Source organism: Peromyscus eremicus, chromosome 3 (genome assembly GCF_949786415.1).
Source record: "Peromyscus eremicus chromosome 3, PerEre_H2_v1, whole genome shotgun sequence".
NCBI lineage: Eukaryota > Metazoa > Chordata > Mammalia > Rodentia > Cricetidae > Peromyscus > Peromyscus eremicus.
This window is the reverse complement of record NC_081418.1, coordinates 75,725,500-75,749,441: the sequence shown is the minus strand read 5'-3', so window position 1 is coordinate 75,749,441 and position 23,942 is coordinate 75,725,500. Positions and strand designations below refer to the sequence as shown.

General features: G+C 37.0%; 1 protein-coding gene across 1 annotated transcript in view; it reads right to left on the bottom strand.

Annotated features, from left to right (window-relative positions):
* Positions 1 to 23,942, bottom strand: part of Ccser1 (coiled-coil serine rich protein 1) — a 486,840-nt gene that overhangs the window by 365,096 nt on the left and 97,802 nt on the right. Inside the window, exon 4 of the mRNA XM_059257903.1 lies at positions 7,239 to 7,359. Within this exon, the coding sequence (XP_059113886.1) occupies positions 7,239 to 7,359 (121 nt within the window). The remainder of the gene's footprint in view (positions 1 to 7,238; positions 7,360 to 23,942) is intronic.

The following is a 23,942-nucleotide window of genomic DNA, read 5'->3' as shown; positions in this document are numbered from 1 at the left end:
GTGTATAGGATTTTCCAACTTCTGTGCTGTCAATATATCCATCACAGATAAATTTAAGCTGCTTGAATAGAATTACTAAGCCAGTTTTGGGGAAGAAATAGTGTCTATTCCAGGTGAACTCCTGCCCACCAGCCCTTCAGTCACTCCCAGTCTACTGTCCATAACAAACAAAGACAACGCATTCACAAGGTCTGACTGGCCCTGTCACCTGGGCCCTACATACATGTCTTGGCTTTCCTGCCATCCCATCACCCTTCTTTTAATTTTTCCATATTTCCCACTACAAGACATATAATCAGACTTTCTCTCTGCTAGCACACTCTTCCTTTGCTCTTCCATTTCTTTACCTAAGATGCTTTAGATCTTAGCTAAAATGTCTGTTTCTAAAAGAATTTTTTCTGACCTCTTTGGCCATTCCAAAGCTCCTTACCATGAGCCCTTACAGAAAGATATACATCTGCCCTACCACTACAGTTACAGCTGTAATCTAGAATTTCTTGTTAAAATTAAAGTATCAATGTTTGTCTTTTTGGTTACTTCACCAGGTGCCACACTTGTTTATCACAATCTCCACACCTAAACACAGTGCCAAGAGCACAACACGAACTTTGGTACCATCTGTGTTCAATGACTTGAGCTGGGAAGTGAGCGTCTATCTAGAAGCACAAATAAGTATTTTCCTTAAAATGGTGATGTTGGAAACAGGCTGCTGATGTAATTCCATGATGAACCAACTCTATGGATGGCATTGGAGAGTAGCTTCAAAAAATAAAATAAGTAGGGTTTGATCATGCTTTGCAAACCAGACTTCTGTATTGAAGAGCAGCAGCCCCAAATCCTCAGTGCACCTTTCTGAAGTCAACAAAAGTGAATAAAATAGAGGGGGGCCTTGATCCAGAAAGTTGGTCACACAACTAAGTAATGCTGCATTTCTACAAACCAAGCCATAAATCATGCCTTTTGGGTAGCCTGAAGTTCTGGATATAAAATAAAATTAAAATATGGAAAAAAACAGAGAAGTAATACCATAATTTATTTTTTCTTTCCCTGTGTATCTAACTACACTGGCCACAAGATCCTTCATTTCAGACACTGATTCTGAGCATGGGTGAAGATTTGCATTTGTTACAAGCAGTTTTCTAACAGAGCACAAAGTCAAACCCAGAACCAATGGCAGATGATTTCTTTCTCCTCAGAGCTTGAATGTTATGTCTATTTCAGAAAGTGCTTTTTCATGCTGTTACTGGACACATGAGCAGTTTTGAATATCAAGCTGTGCTTAGCTGTAAAGGTGAGCATACATTTCATACTATAATTTTTGGTGAATATATAAAGTTTCATTCTCAAGCTTCAAACTCAGCTTCCTCTGTGATTAAATATTTGAAAACTGTGTACTACTCAGATTATATAATTTTCCTTTTTGAGAGAGGGTCCCACTACACAACCCAGGATGACCTCAAACTCTGAGCAGTTTTCATTGGTGCTGAGCTCACAGATGTGAGCCCAAGAAGATTTTTCTGTTTTCTAGCAAATTTATCTTTTCTGTAGTCTGTTGAGATACATGTAAGAAGACTAAGAAAAGAAATCAAACCCACAACTTTATTAAGGTGATCTGTAGACAAAAGCAAACCTTTGAGCTCTTCTACCATAATGCAGAAAATGCACCTTGCCTTATTACAAAGGACAGCTTCATCCTGTCAATTTGCTCTAAACAGGAAGTCCTAAACCAAGATTTTCCTGATTGTGTGGCAAAGTAGATAAATGTATCCATTTAATAAAAGTATTTCAAAGTCAATATGTACCTGTCAAATATGAGTATATAACTACCTTTGTCATGAAATGTTTTACACCTTACAAAATTATGTAACAATACATCAACACAATAATATAATAAAGACCAATATTCTGAATTTTCTTCAAGTGTTTATATTGATATATTAACAAACCACATACAATGTTAAAGAAACAAATGCTTAGCCAAAAAAAATACTCATAATCAATAGGGAGTGTATGTTAGTTTTATAGTGTTATTTACCAGTTCAGAGATTTCTAAAGTCTACTTAGTTTATAAAATTATTGAAAGATACTCTCATAACTTCTTTCTTAAGTATAACCTTACACATAGTGAAGCAAAACTATAAAGATAATTCCTCCGGTTCTGCTTATCAAGAGAATTCCTGGGTTTAAAATTATATCAGTGCAGTTCTGCCTCAGACATTCAGAGGTGTATGAATTTATAAGGGAAGCCTGCAAGATCAGGAAGATGAAGTACTTAGAGCAGTAATCCCTTCCAGAATTAAAGCCATACTAGTCATACAAGGCTTGCCCCTCAATGACAGAATTGAAATCGTTCAGTGTTATATTGGGAGCTAATATTTGTGCATATTTTCACTTATCGAAAATAAAACTATGTTCACGCCGGGCAGTGGTGGCGCACGCCTTTAATCCCAGCACTCGGGAGGCAGAGCCAGGTGGATCTCTGTGAGTTCGAGGCCAGCCTGGGCTACCAAGTGAGTTCCAGGAAAGGCGCAAAACTACACAGAGAAACCCTGCCACAACAGACTGCTGGCAATGGTCGAGAGACAGTCCGAATTGACCTACTCTGGTGATGGGATGGCCAAACACCCTAATTGTCGTGCTAGAAACCTCATCCCACTACTGAGGGATCTGGATGCAGAGATCATGACTAGGCCCCAGGTGGATCTCTGGGAGTCCAATTAGCGAGAATGAGGAGGGTTTATATGAGAGAGAATTGTTGAGACCAAGGTCGGATAAAACACAGAGACAAATAGCCAAACAAACGGAAACACATGAACTATGAACCAATGGCTGAGGGGTCACCAACTGGATCAGGCCCTCTGAGTGGGTGAGACAGTTGATTGGCCTGATCTGTTTGGGAGGCATCCAGGCAGTGGCACTGGGTCCTGTGCTCATTGCATGAGTCGGCTGTTTGAAACCTGGGGCCTATGCAAGGTCCCTTGGCTCGGCCTGGGAGGAGGGGACTGGACCTACCTGGACTGAGTCCACCAGGTTGATCTCAGTCTGTGGGGAAGGCTTTGCCCTGGAGGAGATTGGAATGGGAGGCGGGCTGGGGGGAAGGTGAGGGGGGCGTGAGGGGGGAGAACAAGGGAATCTGTGCCTGTATGTAGAACTTAATTGTATTGCAAAATAAAAATTTAAAAAAAAAAAAAAAAACGGAAAAAAAAAAAACTATGTTCACTGGCTCTAGCAGCCTTATCTCTAAAATAAGTGACAAAGTTTCTCAGCTAATATATTTGCTGTGAAAATTATTTCCAAATTTATATATTCTTGCTTCCCGCTTATGTTATTATGTTTCAGGCATTGTACTGTGAGACAAATGAAAGTAAAACAAACAAATCAAGAGTAAGGAAATTACATATACTTTTTTCCCAGTAGCACAAGTAGATCAAAAATAACCATAACACAAAGCTACACAGAGAAACTCTGTCTCGAAAAACCAAAAAAAAAAAAAAAAAAAAAAAAACCATAAAATACAACAGGTTGGTAAAATGAATTGAAAGAAAAAGATTTGCATGTTGTACCTAATATTTCAATATTTTAAATGTAATATAATAAAAATTCTACCATTCAAAGTTAAATTACAAACTAAATTGAGCATACACTATTACTTTGAATTCTATCTTGATACATTACTTTAAATTTTGTCCTCGCTGGGCGGTGGTGGCGCACGCCTTTAATCCCAGCACTCGGGAGGCAGAGCCAGGCGGATCTCTGTGAGTTCAAGGCCAGCCTGGGCTACCAAGTGAGTTCCAGGAAAAGGTGCAAAGCTACACAGAGAAACCCGTCTTGAAAAACCGAAAAAAAAAAAAAATTGTCCTCTATTTTTGCTTTTATTCATCAATATACTCAAAATTTCAAATATCCTTTTTAATATCAATGTAACCCTGTCTTCCAGGCTTCACATGGGATCTAATGCATAAAAATTTCTGTGACCAGTATTGTGTCAGAATGGTTATTTTGAACAATCCAAGGCAATGGCACTGGAATCTACACTTGCTTCCATTTAAGAGAAACCATTTCTCTCTACTGGCTGTGTTGGAAAGATGAACATCTACCTAAGTTGCTGCTGAGACTCTGAAAACATCTGAGGAATGAAAGTACTAGAAAGTGAGAACTGTGGATAGGCAAGTGATGTCAAGAGACGCAAATACAATGTTCTTCGGCCGCTCTGTTTGAAATCCCACCCTAGTATTTCAGAAATTTCTACAAACTACATTTTAATAACATGAGCCAGTCTCCGTTATTACTCTTGGTTTTACTGAAGCTAGTTTGCTTAGGGAGTATCTCACTGGCAATCAGGAATTTTCAGTTAATAACCTTGTGTTTATATTTTGCCGATCCATCTGTTTATACCAATTGTTTAATTTTTCAAAATAATGGTATGTGACATACAGGGCATATATAATTGTGACTTGATTAATAACTTCACACTTTAAAAGTGGAAAATACACATTAGAAAACATCTGAATAGCTTCTGTAGATGCATAATTGATGATTAGCGCTAGCAAAACATATGAGATACTTATGCCTTCTGGATCAGGTCAACTGTTTAAAAATACAATGTAAGTGTTAATGAAGCAATTGATATTGCACTGTAGGTATGTTGTGATAAAGTAAAGCCAAGATTTAAAACAAATCATGTGGCTTTACATAAATGAAAATGTTAGATATATGACTTTAAAAGAGAAAGAACTGGTCACTAATTTGCTTTTGACACAACTGGGGATTCTGATAGGACACCTAGAAAGATGTCTCAATAGCACCTTTCAGCATTAGACATCTAAATACAAGATCATCTATAACGCTAACAGGTGAAACTGAGACAGTGGCAGAAGAACTATCTCCTTGTTAAGGTCAAGGTGTCACCATAATTGACAGATGGAGAAACTGAAGTACAAACAGATAAATGTCCACAAACAAAACAGATTTTAACCAGTCTTTATGATGCAAAAAAGCAAACACTGATAAAATCCTTATGAGTTAATAATATTGTTGGCAAAGAACATTTAAATGAGAATGTGGATCCTAAGGCAACAGAGGAATCTCAGGCTGAACAGAAAGAAAAGGACGTTAGTGATACCTAGTTACACAACACACACACACACACACACACACACACACACACACACACACACGCAAGAATAAGAAGTCAGACTGTTCATGATGCAGGTAATGACTGGGAAAAAATATGTAGATTATTAACTGTTAATCAGCTTAATTTTAAGTCCTTGAAATATAATCTAAAAAGTTTAATATCTAAGTTTAAACTATATGAGAACTTATGTAGACTCACAAACAAACTGTAAGAGAATACATTTGAGCTTTCTAATGTAACTCATTGGGCAAATATGAGAAGTAATTTTCTTCCTATTAGACAAAAGATGACTATTGGATCCTAAAACTTAAACTACATTATGTGCAGTTAAATGGTTTTCACTTTCAGATTGCATTAAAACTGAATTACAATCACTACTTCCTTGAATTGCTTGGTATTTCTTTCCTCTATAATGAGAATATTAATAGTGAATATTTTCATGCAATCAAGTACATGCATTGCTCCATTTGATTCAGTATTATTGAATATAACTTTAAAGGATTTTTCTAATTGATTTCAAAAGAGTATCAAATAGGATTATGTTGTAGGAAACTGCTTTGGGAGCATATCATCAGGTAGAACAAAAAACAGTCAAACACAAAGCAGTGAAATAAGCAGGTCTGTTTACTATGTGCCAGGACTCCTTCCCTTGAGAACATGATGGGCCACTAACAAATACAGGCAACATCCACATCACATCACATATCACACACTACCACATAACACATAGTGCCATGATTCACCATATGCCACACATCAGGACACATCACACATCAACACATACCTCCACATTTCAATAGCACTACATAGCACCAAATGTTATATACAACCACATACCGCCTTGAATCCCAGTCATCACAAGTCACATAGCACATCTCATCACAGGTCTATACCATCATATATCATCACATGCTATATATCTCAGACAGGACATATAATGATTACCTGCTTAATATAATCACATATTACAATATATATCACATATCATATGTTCTTCATCCTGAGACCTTATATTATGTATCATGATATTTTCTCAGAAAAATCAGCAGCAAGTTGTCCACTTTATTAATTGAATATTTTATCAAAAGTAGCTGTAATTTAATATTTCATGTCTATGTACATTTATTATCATGAATTTAATACTCTTTAACAATTATGATAATATAAGTATTTCATTTATTTAATGTATAAAATCAAATTTAGCTTTCAGTGAAAGCCAGTATTGTTTAAAGGAAAATATAAAACTATAATTGTATGGTTATATCTTTTAAATATTCTTTGTGAGCAGATAAACATATTCAGAAAAAATGCATGCCTATATAATCTTCCATCTTGTCAAATTTTGACAAAATATGCATGTCCATGGCAACCAGCACACAGATCAAGGAAGACAAAGCAATCGATTGTTGGCAAACCTCTGTACTTCTTACCAGCAAACTTTGACACAGCAAACTCTAATAGTGTAAAGTTCTAGTTATGATAGTTTACTGAAAACTTTAAAATAGTAGCATACACTCCTTGTAAAATCTAAGTAAACTTTCAACTAAGCTTATATCAAGAACTGACTTCAGAGGTGAAAAGGCCTTAGACTTTCCAGAAGACCTAGGCTCATTTCTCAGTACCCACATCTTCAGCTGACAACTACTGGGGAATCCAACACTCTCTTCTTGTCTCTGCAGACTCCTACACATAAGGGCATACACACACACACACACACACACACACACACACACACACACACACTCACATAGAAAACAAATAAACCAACAAAAATACAAACTGATTCCATTTCATGCTACACCCTGCAACTCCTAAATCACTGATCCAGGATCAGCATTCACACAGATACAATGCTAACTTCTCAGCTTGCTGACCCATAGCCTACAACAGGACACCAAAATAAGACTTAAATGACATAGGTCAGTCACCCAAAGCATCAAGTAGTAGTGATTTGTCGAAATGAATTAATTTTCAACGAAACAAATTTCTGCCCATCCATACACTGTCACTTCATCACATGCGGGAGGCATCTGGGCAGCTAGCTATAATTTCAGGTACTTGGAAGATATCTCACATCCTGGAACCTTAAGTAGCAACTTACTGTTTGGAAGGCTCAGGACATTTTGGTTCTTCTAGCTTCTTCATTTCTCTTGTTGGGTCCACTGGGCTAAGAAGGACAGCGGCACACGACATTACCGAATGGCAGGAATCTTCCCGGCAAACTGGAGTTTGAAAACAATTCATTGCAAATGTTAAAATAACTCAGTGGCTCTTCTCGTGTTCCTCACTTCATTTTTGTATTTTCAGTCAAGTTCAGGGAAAATTTCAACAAAACATTAATTAACATTGAGTTATCCTTAATTCTTTTGAACACTATTTTTCACTAGTTAGCTTTACAACCCTGGGCAATTTTACTTAGCTTTATAGCCAAAGTGGAAAAGGCATTCCTAACATTTAGCAGCCAAAAGATAAGTTGTCCTTTGAAAGGCAGATAACAAGTTTATGCCATGACACATGTAGTTCATAAATCTTCACAAGGAGAATTCACTTCCTTCATCAAGGTCAAGATCAAAAGAAACTCATGAATTACCATGTGCCTAAACTCCTGTGGTCTCCTTCTTGTCCAACTACAGCCAAAAAAATCACCTACTATTATAATATTACCATGAAGCAGCTTGCATTTGTGGCCTTTCTTTAATGGAGTCATATTTTGTGATCATTCTTTAAAAAATGGCTTACTGTGTTCCATGTGTGTTCGTAAAATTCATTCATAAAATGTACTGTTGGTTTATTGCTGTGGCAATGCAGCTTTCCCTTGGACAAATAAACTAAGTTGTTTTTAATCTTTCAATATTAATAGTCATTGTTTCAGTTGGTGGCTGTTTCTATTAGCTATTAACTTCTTGTGTTTTTTGGTTAGTTACAAACAGAGATTTGTTCTCAAAAGGCTTCGTGAAGCTATAATTGTTCTTAGTTTATGTTGTTGATTATATTCTCGATAGTCGACACCAATGAGCAATTCTCTGTCCTGACTACTTTACTTTCCCCCAAACAGATGTTTCAACTGCCCCACAACCATAAAACACTTGATTTCACAAGTTGTCCCATTGAAGTTTTCATATCATATGAATACTATATCACTGCATAACAAATCCACACAAGCTCTGTTTAAAATAACACTTTCTTATTATCTCAAAGTTCTGTAAGTTGTAAATCTGGGTAAGTGAACTGGACACACTTCTCTTAGAGTCTCAAGAGGCAAATGTTAATGTGTTGGTTTGGCTGCACTCCTATCAAGAGTTTCCATGAGCCAAGCATTGTGGCCCCAGAAGTGGACTGGGGCAGGTGGTATCCTAGTTACTACCTCTTATACTTCATCTAGAAATGTACCCAATAATGTGTTTTTCTGTTGAAAAAAGAAATCTGTGGGGAAATAATCCACTGACAAATTAATTCAGGATTGTGGTGGTTGACATTTCTTGTCAACATGACGAGATCAGGTACCCTGTAGAAGACAGGCTTCTGAGCACTTCTGCTAGAGATTGCATTTACCAGATGAACTGAGGTGGGAAGATGTACCCTGAATATGGCAGGATAATCCCATGGCTAGGGTTCTGGACTGTACAGAAGGAGAAAGTGAGACGAACATAAGAGTTCATGCATCCCTCTCTGTTTCTTGACTGTGGATACAGCATGGCCTCAGGCTCAGGATGCTGTGACTTCCCTTGCCATTGCAGAATGTGCAAGGATCCTTGGAGCTAAATATATTTTTTTCTTCCTGAAGCTGACAGTGCCAGGAGATTTTGTCACAGCAACCAGAAAAGAAATTAATACAAGGTAGCTATAAGAATCTGCTTCCTTCCTATGAGAGAAAAATCAAGTCTCCTGTTTCTAGGAACAATCATGTGTCATCATAGAATTCTACCTCATAGAGCTATTCAATTAAGAATGCAATTACATGGGACCGAGTCCTGTGCTCAGTGCATGAGTTGGCTGTTTGAAACCTGGGGCTTATGCAGGGACGCGTGGCTCAGTCTGGGAGGAGGGGACTGGACCTGCCTAGACTGAGTCTACCAGGTTGATCTCAATCCTCGGGGGGAGTCTTTGCCCTGGAGGAGATGAGAATGGGGGGGGGTGGTCTGGGGGGAAGGGGAGGGGGCGGGAGGAGGGAGAACAAGGGAATCTGTGGTTGATACGTAGAATTAAATTATATTGTAAAATAAAATAAAATAATTCAAATAAAAAAATCCAAATGAATGCATATTTCTGGATTCATTAAACCTGACACATGTCCATGAAAACAAAAGAATGCAATTACATTATATATCTTTAACCTATATGTTCCTGATAATTAAGTTAAATCTGTATGTATGTAGTCCTCATTTATATGACTCTAATTTATACAAATTATTTTGAATCTTAGTGAAATTACAGCTATAACCAAGAAAACATGGCTCAATTACTGCTAGCATGGTGAATCAACTTTAATTGTATAAAGTATAAACATCTCTGATTTTCTTTAGTTTATAATCTACTATGTAAACAACAAATTCAGACCACAATCAATGGCAAACTTGTGAACTTTTTCTGAATCTGAGGATTACTGACCACTAGGCACATGCTATTAAGCACAAGCCAGTGAAGGACCTATGTAGCATTTTCCAAATGCAGATAATCTAAAGGAATAAACTTGCCAGGAAAAAAATGAAAGTATGGGAAAGAAATGAATACTGATAGAACCACAAGGACATTTCTCTTAAATGTAAATACTGTTACTAAATTGACACTAATGTTCATTTCAAGAACTAAGTGATAACAGCACAAATTTGTCTCTAACTCAATGTAGCAAAAAAGAAAGAGAATAGAGGAGAATGAAAGCACCAGAGACAGAACCAGGAAATGCAAGTCAGCCAAGAGCATGATCTTCCAAAGCAATGATATTCACTTTCCCCTTAAAATTCTGTCTGAAAGTGCCACATAAATGATGGAATCTTGGTATTTAAGAGAAATTAAACTGCACTCAGCTTCCAGTATTTTATTATTTGTTTCTTGGTGGTTGCAATCAAGCAAAACCAACATATGAAAGAAAGTGTCTACTAGACTTACAGATAACAGTCCATCACTGAGGGAAGCCAAGGCAGAAGGGGAAACAGAGACCGTGGAGGCAGGTCTCTGGAAATGGAATCAGAGACAATGGAGGAACACTGTTTACTGATCTGTCTCTTGTGGCTTGCTTACGTAACTTTCTTATACAGCCCACAGCCACCTGCCCAATAACGGGAGTGTCCATAATGAGCATCTATTAGCGATCAAGACAATGCCCCACAAGTATGCCCCACACAACAGACTCATGGTGGTAAACCTTCAACCGAGGCTCATGATTGCCAGGTGACTGTGGTTTGTGACAAATTGACAAAAACTAGCTAACGCAAGTATCTTTAAATTTCATTTATCATGTTACACAAAATTAGTGTGACCAATTCAAATTATACAAATAAGAAACAGAGAAATGATAATGTTTCAAAACAAAAAATAAGCCAACATTGAGCTCCAAAGGCAGAAACTGAGAAATAACAGAGCCCTTAGAAGTCATCACAGGCAGTAGGTGTCCCTGAGATAAATGGAGCAATGGATATTAATATGATAACAATATTCCAGCAAAAGACATTCTTCCAAGCCCATGTGAATACTTAAAATGCAGATGAGTATCTTGTACTGATCATGATGTAAGCTCCTCTATGTAAGAACTGAATTTGCATACCAGTTGCAAATTATCTTGAATTTTATCACCCACAAAAGTGTAGGTGAAAAAAATTTTCAGAATAAGATGAATAACAGTAAATGGAAAAGCACATTTTTTATTAAAATAGACCATAATGATACAGATTAAAATGAAAGGTCATAAAAAATTATCAGTCATTATGGGGTAAATCATATGATTTTACAGAAAATTAATGGACTTTTCTCACTTAAAGAACTTTACAAAACAACATGGATGTTAGTGGTATCATGACAATCTACATTAAAAAAAAAACAAATATCTGGCATTTCTGATACATCTTACAAATTAATACTTATGGTAAAGAAAAATTTAAATGTGCTTAGAATGAATAACTGAAATTATTTGTGGATACACACACACAATAGGCTTTAACTGACCATAAGGTTAAAGTCAACAGCAACAGAAAGTGATTGGCTTTAGGGAGGCAGTTTTGAAGACCATTGCTCAAGCCATTTGAGCAGAGAGTGGTTTCTGTGTCCTTATCCATAGAGGCTCCCATCAGCCAAAGGCTCAGAGCAAGTGATTTTTAGTTCTCTTCTGTTGTTCCCACCTTGATGCTCTGAGGAGTACCATTTATTTTCGTCCATTAAAACCTCTGTTATACGTTCTTCCAGTGTGTACTTGGTTTTCTGCCAGGGAAGGTGAAATTGAGGCAGTAGCCCAAATCTCCGTGTGCTTCTCCCAGTGACAAAGGCCAGTACTCTGGTAGCAGTGCTAAGCCATCTGCCTTGAAATGACTTACAACGTCATATATTGTTGCACAAAGTACAAATAACAAAGGATGGTATGATATTTAATTTAGAAAAATGTGGACTGTAAAGTCACCTGTCACTGGTGCTGGTGTTTCATCAGCCACCATTACTCTGTACTCAAAAGTGAAGTAGTTATAAATGGCAAGTCCTGAACTTTTGCCTATTGGGTCAATTGAACATTATGTACATATGTCCAGACTTACATATTTATAGACAGAAACTCATGTAGCCCAGCCTGGCCTCAAATTCCCTTTGCTGTTGAAGATAAACTCAAAGTCCTATAACCCATAGGAAATAGAAGCAGTCATTAAAAGTCTCCCAACCAAACAAAGCCCGGGATCAGCCAGTTTTAGCTCAAAATTCTACCAGACTTTCAAAGTAGACTTAATAACAATACTCTTCAAATTATTCCACATAATAGAGACAGATGTAACATTGCCAAATTCATTCTATGAGGTCACAGTTACCCTGATAACCAAACCACATAAAGACTCAACAAAGAAAGAAATACAGGCCAGTTTCCTTCATGGACATAAATGCAAAAATACTCCATAAAATACTGGCAAACCGAATCCAAGAACACATTAAAAAGATCATCTACCATGACCAAGTAGGCTTCATCCCAGAGATACTGGGATGATTCAACATACAAAAATCTGTCAATGTAATCCACCACACCAACAAACTGAAAGAAAAAAAAAACACAAGATCTTCTGATTAGATTCTGAAAAAGCCTTTGACAAAATCCAACACCCCTTCATGATAAAAGTCCTGGAGAGATTAGGGACATGAGGGACATACCTAAATATAATAAGGGCAATTTACATCAAGCCTATAGCCAACATCAAATTAAATGGAGAGAAACTCAAAACAATTCCACTAAAATCAGGAAGAAGTCAAGGTTGTCCACTCTCTTCGTATCTATTCAATATAGTACTTAAAGTTCTATCTAGAGTAATAAGACAACTGAATGAGATCTAGGGGACACAATTTAGAAAGGATGAAGTCAAAGTATTGTTATCTGTAGATGATAGTATACATAAGTGACCCTAAAAATTCCACTAGGGAATTAATGGATAAACACTTATAGCAAAGTGGCTGCATACAAGATCACCCTAAATATAAAAACCAGTAGCTCTTATATATGGAAATGACAAATGGACCGAGGAAAATATCAGGGAAACAACACCTTTCACAATAGCACATGGGCAGTTCTCTCACTTTCACACACTCAAGGGCAGATCTCCCACACTGACATCTTCAGGGCCAACTCTACTGTGTTGCCCAGGCATGGCATAGGTCCACTCTCCTGAGTGCTGCACCAGATGGGGGGCAGAGCTAGATCTTCTGGTCCCAGTACAATCCTTTACAGACCTTGAATGGACAATCCTCAACCTCAGATGACAAAACAAAAATCCCAAGATAGCTACAACAATCTTTAACAATAAAATAAAATAACTCCCAGAGGTATCACCATCCCTGATTTCAAGTTCTACTACATATCTATAGTAATAAAAACTGCATATTGGCATAAAAACAGGCATGTTGATAAATGGAATAGAATTTAAGACCCAGAATTAAATCCACACATATATGGACAACTGATTTTTTTATAAAGAATCTAGAAACACAATAGAAAAAAGAAAGCATCTTCAACAAATAGATATTCATATTGTCACCCTGAACCATATTTAAATCCAGGTGTATCAAAGACTTTAATATAAAGACAGACACACTGAAACTGATAAAAGAGAAAGTGGGGAACAGCCTTGAACACATTGGCACAGGAGACAACTTTTGAACAAAACACTAAGGCAGGCACTAAGATCAACAATTGCTAAATCAGACCTCATGAAACTGAAAAGCTTCTATAACACAAAGGAAACTGCCAACCAAAGTAAGGAGCAGACTACAGAATGGGGAAGGTTTTTTACCTACTATAGTAGATGTCTAAAATCCAAATATATAGAGAACTCAAAAATTGGGTATCAAAACACCAAATAATCCAATTTAAAAATGAGGTAGAGATCTAAACAGAGAATTCTCAATAGAGGCATCTCAAATGGCAGGGAAACAAAGACATTTTCAACATCCTTAGCCATCAGGGAACTGCTAATCAGAATTACTTTGAGACTCCCTCTTAAACCTCTCAGAATGGCTAAGATCATTAACACAGTGACAGCTCATGCTGACAAGGATGTGTAGCAAGGGGGAAACACCTATACATTCCTGATGGGACTGGAAAGTTATACAGGACTATGGAAATCATTATTGCAATTTCTTAGAAAGTTGGAAATTGATCAAGACCTACCTATATCACTCTTGGTATATACCCCAAAGACCCTTCATCCTACCACAGACACACTTGCTCAAATATTTTCACTGAGGCTTTATTCACAATAACCAGAAACTGGAAACAACCTAGATGTCTCTTAACCAAAGAATGGATAAAGAAAATGCATTATATTAACAAAAGGGAGTATTACTCAGCCTTTTAAAATGACATCATGATATCTGCAGGTAAATGGATGCACTTAGAATAAAATCCTGAGTGAGTTAACCCAGACCCAGAAAGACAAATATGGTATGTATTCATGGTATGATATTAACTGTTAAGCAAATAACAATAAAGCTACAATCCAGAGACCCAGAGAGTTTAGGTAAAGAGGAAGGCTCTAGGTGGATAAATGGATCTCCCTGGAAAGAGAAAATGGATTTTGCAAATGGATTGGGGATACACAAGGATGGTAGTGGGAGGGATGCAAGATATGGAGACAGTGTGCAGAGACAGACAGCTGGAATTGAGAGTCATTTGGGGATGGTGTTTAAACCTAGTGCAGTGGAAACTCCCTTGAATCTATATAACCCTGGTGAGAACCCCTAGTAATGAATGATATGGAGTTGAAACTAGCCAACTTTGGTAGCCAGGAAAGGCTTCCAGTGGTGGGACTGGGTGATATATATATATGGGGGGCCCATTGAGATCTCCAAATAATTCAGGCTGATAATAGTACAGAGGGTTGCTCTCTGCAAACGGACAGTGGGGCTCCATCACCAAGGACAATGGAGGTGGAGATGGTGCCTGCATGAAACCTTCACCCCTATGTTCTAGTCTCTTTCTTACAGGCTACTGCAAGAGAAACCTGGACACCACCCCAGATACAAAACATTTAACCTATAGTCTGTCCTGCCTAAAATCATGCCGGGGCAATGGTGGCACAGTATTTGTGGGAGTGGCCAACCTCTGATTTCAAGGCAGAGATAATGTTTTATATAGCATTCCTGGTTAACACTATGGGACTGAAAAATAATAAAAGCACTTTGATCCTGTATATGTGTGTGTGCACTTGGATTTACATGTATACACATATGACAGAGAGAATATTCACCTAGAATAACTAAAATAAAAAGAAGTCTGATAAATGTGCTGACTGAGCCATTTGGGTTTCTCGTGTCAAATTTAGAAGCAGCCCTGGAGCAATTCTAGCTGTGATTCTGCTGCAGAATCTACAAACATGTGTCAGTTCTACCACTCAAGACAACACTATGAATTTTCCAGGCATGCAATGAAATCACAGTTGTTACCCATTCTGGGTTAACATTTGTGACAAGTCCTACATTATCTAAATAAAGTTTAACCTAAAATTTTTGTAATCGGATATCCTACAATTTAGAACACACAAATATAGGAGAAAAGAAAGGTGCTTCACATTTCAATATAGAAACAATTTGTAAGGCATGTAACACAAACAATAGTCACTATCCTCAAGGAGAGGGAGGCTGAACCAAAATGCATCGTTCCTGTCTCTTTTGGAGAAGTCTGTCAAAACTAAACATTATTAAGAACATTTGCTATTTGGATTTGTCAAAGAAACCGAAATTAATATCACTAAGTAATCAACATTATAATCTATTAAAAACTATATTTTAAAACTTACAGTAAAAAGAAGTATTATACATAATTAGATATAAATAAAAAAAACTGTTGAGTATAAATTTCCTAAAGAGACTGTCGGACAAAGTCCTTCCAGCACAGCAGTTTTCTAAATATTTCCAGTCTTTCACCTCCCAGCCATCAGGTTCTTCTACGTCTTTTGTTAGGTGTTTGCTTGCTCTAAACATGGTTACTACACAAATCACAACAGGAACAAAGCAACAATTGAGATTCTCAGTACTTTTCCTCTTTCCTTCTTTTGTTCTTTGCAGTGCTGAGGATAGGAATCCATGATAGGTAAGCACTCTACCACAAAGATACATTCCCAGCCTCAGGATTTAATATTTAATATTTCATGGCATGTACAATCTAACTGGTTACTTTACATATTTATTCTATGTAATTTAATGACATAAACAATTTACTCAAAATCATATTATTAACTGTTCTTGAACCAGGCAAGTTCTAAGCTCTGAAGATGTAACAGTAAACAATAAAGTCCTTGGTCCTTCCAGGAAATTTTGGTATTTGATCTTTTGAATTTTAATTTACGTGATATGTGTGTGTGCCTGGGTGAGTTTTGTGCACATGTATGTATGTGCCTAAACTGGAATTATAGGCAATTGTGAGCATCCTGAGGTGAGTGCTGAGAACAAACCACTAGCCTTCTGTAAAAGCAGCAAGTGCTATAAGCACTGAGCCATCTCTCTACCTCTGATCATTGATTTTCAGTGCTCACAACAGTAGTAGTGGTAATATCCACTTTATGGTAGGAAAGAACAAATATTTTAGCAAATTCCTTCCTTTATTCTAGAAAGATTTGAAAAAAAATATCTTGTACTTGGTCTCTAATTTTGTACCATATTACATATATAATCAATCATGAGTAGTCACTGGAGTTGTTTAAGCATATCATATAGATCTGTGTGCATGTAGCTCTGTGTCACAGTATTTACCTGGGATACAAATTCTGCAAATTCTGAGTTTAGTCTTTAGTACTGCCTATGAGGTGAAAAAAAGCATCCACATAAAATCACAGTCATTCATTTTCTGAGATCTAAACTTGTTAAAAACTGGACTGTAGGGGCAGGAAACATGACTCAGTACTTAAAAGCATGTCCTGCTCTTACAAAGGACCAAGGTTCTAGACCTAGCACCTACATGGAGGTTCACAACAGCCTGTAATTCCAGATTCAAGGATTCCCTCATATTTTTGAACTTTGTGGACTCCATCATGCATGTGTATATGAACATACATTCAGGCATATGCACACAAACATCAAACTAGAAAAAAAAATTGAAACACCATACTGTACAACACTATTCATATTCTTTCTTTAATATAGTCATTCTCCTTCAAACATAGTATAGCCAGTATTATCACAGGATGAGTCAATCACCCTCCTGTGTCCTGCCCTGTCCTCATTCTTCCTGTTCTTGGCTCATTGGGGATTTTTTTTGCCCAACCTGTGGGTTGAGCAGAAAAAGCACCAAATGAATTAAAAATCTTTGTTGAAAAAATTACATTGTTTAGAACAGGAATCTCTGGCCATGAGACATAATTGATGGGTCTTTAGTTCTGTACTTCTGACAGTTACTTAATGGGATTCATTCTGTAAAGAATGAGGAGTCATATCATCTGCATAATGCTCTTCTTCACTTTTTTAGAATTGAAATAAATTATTCAATTATCTCCTAGAAAAGCCACCCACTCTTCAGAATTTTGCATATGAATAACAAATCATAAGGAAATGGGTACAGGCGTACTCCAATGTATGATTTAAAAAAAGCAGGGGACAGCTTTGCTGTCCTCAGAACAGATGCTAAAGTGCCAAATAATGTCTTCCTCCTGCCGTCTTCCACTCTACTTCATAACTGGTGAAAATCAGGAAGCACAGCTGCATAGGTCAATTGGATGATTTATCCACCGGTTAGCTATCAAAGCAAGGTAGCACCCTACAGGAACAAACTTCGTGTTTTACAACCAAATATTTTTAATATGATAAAATTCCCCAGGACAAATCTATATGACATTGCATATTGCATGCTATATGCTTTCATTATAATGAGTAAAAGTCCATGGAAACATATTAATCTAATTTGTTAGATGTCCAGTAACATTGTGTCTTAAACCAAAGGTAGTAATCTCCCAAGAGCGCAGTGTATCCATAGAATTGCCGTGAAATCTTTGAGAGAGGGCACTGGAAGAAAAGACAATGATGCCGGCAGAACTTTCAAGACTACCTTAACCTCCAGGACTGTCACCTGAGGAGGACCTACTGGATGGACAATAGTTTAGTATTGTCTATGCATTTGGGGGGACAATTTCTTGCATTACAACACTTCCTTTCCTCAAACTCCATTAGTCTTTATGGATATATGAAAAGTAATGTCTATATTTATATCATTGCTATGGACAGAAAATATGTACAACTAAATAAGTTAGATATAACTTAATTTGCATGTGTAGCTGTACTAACTACTCTCAGACCACAAGGATCTAGAAATAATTGTTTTACCAACAAATCTTACTCAAACTTTCACTGGCACGTCATTTTTGAAAGGCTGCTCTCTGCCCAGAGAAGTACTAGTCTTCAAAAAGCTTTTTTTAATATGGGAAAGGAGTACTCAAAGCCCATGGTATGAAAAATGGTCTATGAATATTCATGACATTTCAGAGTTTTTGTATGACAATATTTGTAAGGAATATGCTTTGAATAATTTCATTTTATGTGTAGAGTGTAGCCTATCTACACTTCTTCTGTCTTGCTTCTTTAGAGAGGCAGCCCAAGTCTTTACTACCATATATTTTTCTAAATAAATTTTTGTAACTCTATAACTGATAAAGGATGTTTTATCTGTAAAAATCATAAGTTGGTTATCAACTGTGTGAAATATCAACAAATTTATAAAATTGTCAATTTATAAGTATTAGATTCCAGCATTACTAATATCATATAGTGACTAAATTATGTTTGTCAAGTCTGAGATGCAACACTTCAAAAAACATGCATTCTCTTTTATTTTCTGTCTAGCATTCATTGAGAATTATATTGGCCCATAATTTTTCACCATTTTGATTCAGGTATTTTTCAAATATCTTCATAACAAATATGAGTTTTAACAGTCAAATTTTCTTCTGCTTATTTTTAAACATATATGTTACTTGTTTCTTACATTTATCCATTATATTTTCAAGGCATAAATTATCAGGTATCAGAAATGTCTTTAGTAATACTGTTCCAATTTCCCGTCAGTAAATAAAGCTTCACAGTGAAAGCAACCTTATAATTTCCTTATCTGTATCGTAGGTATGAACAGTAGTAAATAGAAGCCAATATTCATGTGCTTATTCAAAAACTGAAGATAGAAATCTAAGGAATTCAAAAGATGTGGCATTATAGTAAGTTGGCAACACCTAAATAGGTCTGACAACTTGCTTTGAAAGCTGTTAAAGAGGTTGTGCAGCGCAGAACTTCCATCTAGCACACCCTAGCAGCACAGAACTTCCATCTAGCACACCCTAACATTAACTACTTCTTTTGTTTAGAAAAGAATAAAGAGTAGCAACAAGATATTATTAATGCAGAAAGAATCCTCTCTCTGTACACCATTCTCATTGTGACACATCACAAATAGATCCTGGCTTTTTGCTTTCAGCTACCAAAACAAAACCATCTCACTTTGCCTGAAGATTAAAAGGCATATGTATGGATGTAAGAAATATTTTCTCAGTGTCAGCAATAACACAATAAACATCACCTTCATTTCACCTAGGCCTACCTAATTATTCATTTCTCCATAATATAAAAATTCAAAAATTCTAGTCTTTGTAGTAATTAATAACAAAAAAACACATAATTAAAATACATTATGAGGTTTAATCTTTCTAAAGTTTATATTTAAATATCTGTATTATGTTTGTATAAAATAAAGTATGTGTATGCATATATGATTCTCTGCCAATAACTTTCAATTTTTCGAAGACTTTAAACTTCATGAAGGCAGGGGCTAAGACAGTACCTGCATATAACTATGTTTGGATGAACTAGACTCACATAATAACTTATTCATGAAAACTTTATTAAATCCACAGAAATCATAATTGTTGTATTTTATAATAGAAATTATCCAGTGAAACATGTAATAGCCAAAACAGTGCCACAGGCTTTACATATTTGTTCACAGAAGAACGTGAAAGAATCCATACATACTCAGCACTGAGACGGTCTTTCCATATGTTTGCACATCGTGATTTATTGACTCCACTGGTAGAGGTACCACAGAAAAAGATAGAATTTATTACACATATGTCTTCACTAGTTTGTACCATATAATTACTACCATAAAAATATCCATGGAATTCTGTCAATGAGTCATTTATGTGCAAGAAACATACTAGACTGAGTCAGGGAACTTGATTCATTCTTATAAATACATTTGATTTGAACAGCAGATTCAAAGTTTTCTTTGTCTATGGACTGAAGATCAACATCTGCAATATTTGTTATTTGCTTCCAACTGCCTGTATTATGGCTCTGCTTTGGGATGTGGAATACAAGTGGCATTTAAAATTTGACTTGCTTCAAAATATTCATGCCAATGCTAAGATGAGCATAACTGCATGCTAGTCTAAGCTATGAATAAGTTCAGCTGAATATGTACACTGACAAATTTATAAACATCTACATTTTATTTATAATTTGTCTGTTAAATTTTCTTTAAAAGTAACTCACACTAAGTTCTGGAAAGAGGTATTTTACTTTCTTTTGATCAATACTGCTTTTAAGTCACAGCATCTAGCTTAATATAACCAACTTTACAAACAGACATTAGAAGAAAAAACAACCCTGTTTATAAGGATTTCAATAAAATTTGCGGTTATGGGCCTTAATCTGAGTTCAGTCTTCTCATGTGGCTAGTATTTCATACATGTTCTGAAAATATAATTTGTAGTAACCTATAACATTGTGGTTAATAAAATGTTTACAGTTTGATTTAACAAGTTGGAAATATTATAATCTCTTTAAATGAGATAAAATCATCAAAATTACATGTATTAAAATTAATATAGTCTTCCTAGGTAGTTAATAACTTCAAAATAACTTATATATCAAATGAAAATAAAAATCTATTCACTTTAAAAGCGTGCAACGACAGGAAATACTTTTAATATGCTAGTCTCCTTCATCTTCTGCTCAGAAAGAAACCTTAGTATTGATTGAGACTTTAAATATCATTACCTGAGGCAGCCATGGTGAAAAATAGTGAAAAGGGTACTGGTATAATAATGATATCCATAAATCAGCACAAATAAAACAGTTAATTTACAATCATTAAGTGTTCCCCAACCTTTTACAAAGACTCAAATGCAATTATAAACCAAAGGATATTTTCATTGGCCTAATGGTAAAGTAGATTATCGTAACCTCATTGCTTCATTGACTTTTACTCAAGAGACAAACATCACACCCACATAATTCATCAATGGAAGAAGTATACACTAAGCTAATTTCAAAAGCATCTTCCTCAATACATGAGAGTCACAGATCTCAGTTTTATGTGATGATATTTCTCCAGAAACAAAACATCTGGTCAAATTATTTTTTTATAGTATACTTTTCATTTTTCTCCGTCTGTGTGTGAATGTATATGCTGTTTCTATTTGTGTGTATAGGTGCTTTTGTAGATGTGTATATATTATGTGTTGTGTGTGTATGTGTGTGTGTATGTGTGTGTATCTGTATATATGTGTGTGTTATGCATGTGTGCACAAGCACATTTATATGGAATCCAGAAGTTGACACTGGGTGATTTCCACAATCACTCAATATATTATGTTTTGAGACATGATTTCTTACTGAACATGAAAGCATTAATTTAACTAGATTGGTAGGCCAGATAGCCCTATGGGTCCACCTGTTTCCTCTGCAGTGGTGGGATTAATGCTGGTGGTTTTTTTTAAATTAATTTTACATACCAACCACAGATCCCCCTCTCATCCCTTCTCCTGCCCACTTATGTATTCGCCCCCATACCTCCTCCCCTACTCCAACAGGGTAAGTTCTCCCATCAGGGGACAGCTAAGCCTGGTACATTCAGTTGAGGCAGGACCAAGCCTCTCACCACTTTATCAGGCGTGAGCAAGGTGTCTGACCATAGGTAATGGGATCCAGAAAGCCGGTTCATGCACCAGGGATAGATTCTGACCACACTGCCAGGGGCCCTTCAAACAGACCCAGCTGCACAACTGTCTCCCATATGCAGAAGGTCTGGTCCAGTTCCATGCAGGTTCCACAGCTGTCGGTCTAAATTTCATGTGTTTCTATGAGCTTGGTTCAGTCGTCTCTGTGGATTTCCCCATCGTGATCTTGATCCCCCCTTCCCCCGCCTGCCTTGCTCATGTAATCCCTCTTCCTTCCCTCTCTTTGACTAGACTCTCAGAGTTCAGCCTGGTGCATGGTAGTGGATCTCTGCATCTGCTTCCATCAGTTACTGGATGAAGGCTCTATGATGACTGTTAGGGTATTCTCCAGTCTGATTGCCAGAGTAGGCCAGTTCAGGCACCTTCACCACTGTTGCCAAGGTCTAATCTGGTGTCCTCCTTGTGGATTCCTGGGAATTTCCCTAGCACCAGGTGCTGTGTATATCGCTCTGTATAAATAAAATGCTGATTGGCCAGTAGCTAGGCCGGAAATATAGGAGAGACAAGCAGAGAAGAGAATTCTGGGAACAGGAAGGATGAGTCAGAAGACACTGCCAGGTGCCGCCATGACAAGCAAGATGTAAGGTACCAGTAAGCCACGAGCCACGTGGCAACTTATAGACTAATAGAAATGGGTTAATTTAAGATATAAGAACTAGATAACAAGAAGCCTGCTGCGGCCATACAGTTTGTAAGCAATATAAGTCTCTATGTGTTTACTTGGTTGGGTCTAAGTGGCCGCGGGACTGGCAGGTGAGAGAGATTTGTCCTGACCATGGGCCAGGCAGGACTGGAAAAAACTCCAACTACAACCAGGTTTCTCCCTTACCCCATAATGTCCCCCTCTATCAATACCTCTTTCCTTGTTCTCCCAAACTGTCCCTCCCCCAGCTCGACCATCCCATTCCCTCATGTGCTCATCCCCCATCCCCTACCCTCTAAGCCCTGCCATCCAAGGTTTACTCTTCAGGATCTCCTCTGTTTCCCCATCCCAGAGTGATCTGTATATCCCTTTTGGGGTCCTCCTTGTTTCCTAGCTTATCTGGAGCTGTGGGTTGTAGTCTAATTATCCTTTGCTTTACATCTAGCATCCACTCATGAGTGAGTACATACCATGTTTGTCTTTCTGAGTCTAGGTTACCTCACTCAGGATGATATTTTCTAGATCCATCCATTTGCCTGCAAATTTCATGTTGTCATTGTTTTTTACAGCTGAGTAGTACTCCACTGTGTATATGTACCACATTTTCTTTTTTATCATTTAATTTGTTTTAAGAATTTCTGACAAGTACTCTACTTACATCATTTCCAACCTTGCCCTCTCCAACTCTTCCTGTGTCCCCCCATTCCCTATCACGTTCGTAAGCTATATAATTATTGCTCTCTCTCTTGCTCTCTTTTGCTGTCTGTCTGTCTCTCTGTGTGTGTCTCTCTCTCTCTCATACACATACACACACACACACTTTCTCTCACACATACACAATTAATTAATTAATTAATTAATTAAACAAACACATACATACCCTGATGAGCTTTTTAATGTGTGTATGAGGGTTTTGGGTCTCGAAGCCAGGACCTCATGCTTGTGAATCACTTTCCAGCCTGGGCCATCTCCTCAGATTTTAATTTGCATTTTTCTAAGAGCTACATTTTTTAAAGGAATAATGGAATATCAATAGTAAATATGTGACCCCTACCTAGGGAGCTATTGGTTATTGACAGCTTGTAAGTGAGAGAATGTCAGGTCTTTTGACTTCCTAGTATGTTAGCCAGCTCCATTGGAAGGAAATACATCCAATAAATATTTAGACAGCACAAATTGGTCATGATATTTTTTGGGTTTTTTTAAGACAAACAGCTGGGTAGATAGGCAAGGGAGGGATATATCTGAAAGAATTTGAATGAAGTGGGTGAATATGATCAAAATACAATGTATAAAGAACTAATAAAAATGAAAAAAAAAAGCCAATTATGAAGTAGCATGTGGTGGCAGAAGCAGGAAGATCATGAGTTCAAGGCCAGCCTGGGCTATATATTTTGGGGCTGAAGAGAAGGCTCAATGGTTAAGAGCACTGGCTGCTCTTCCAGAGGTCCTAAGTCCAATGCCAAGTACCCACAAAGTGGCTTACAAT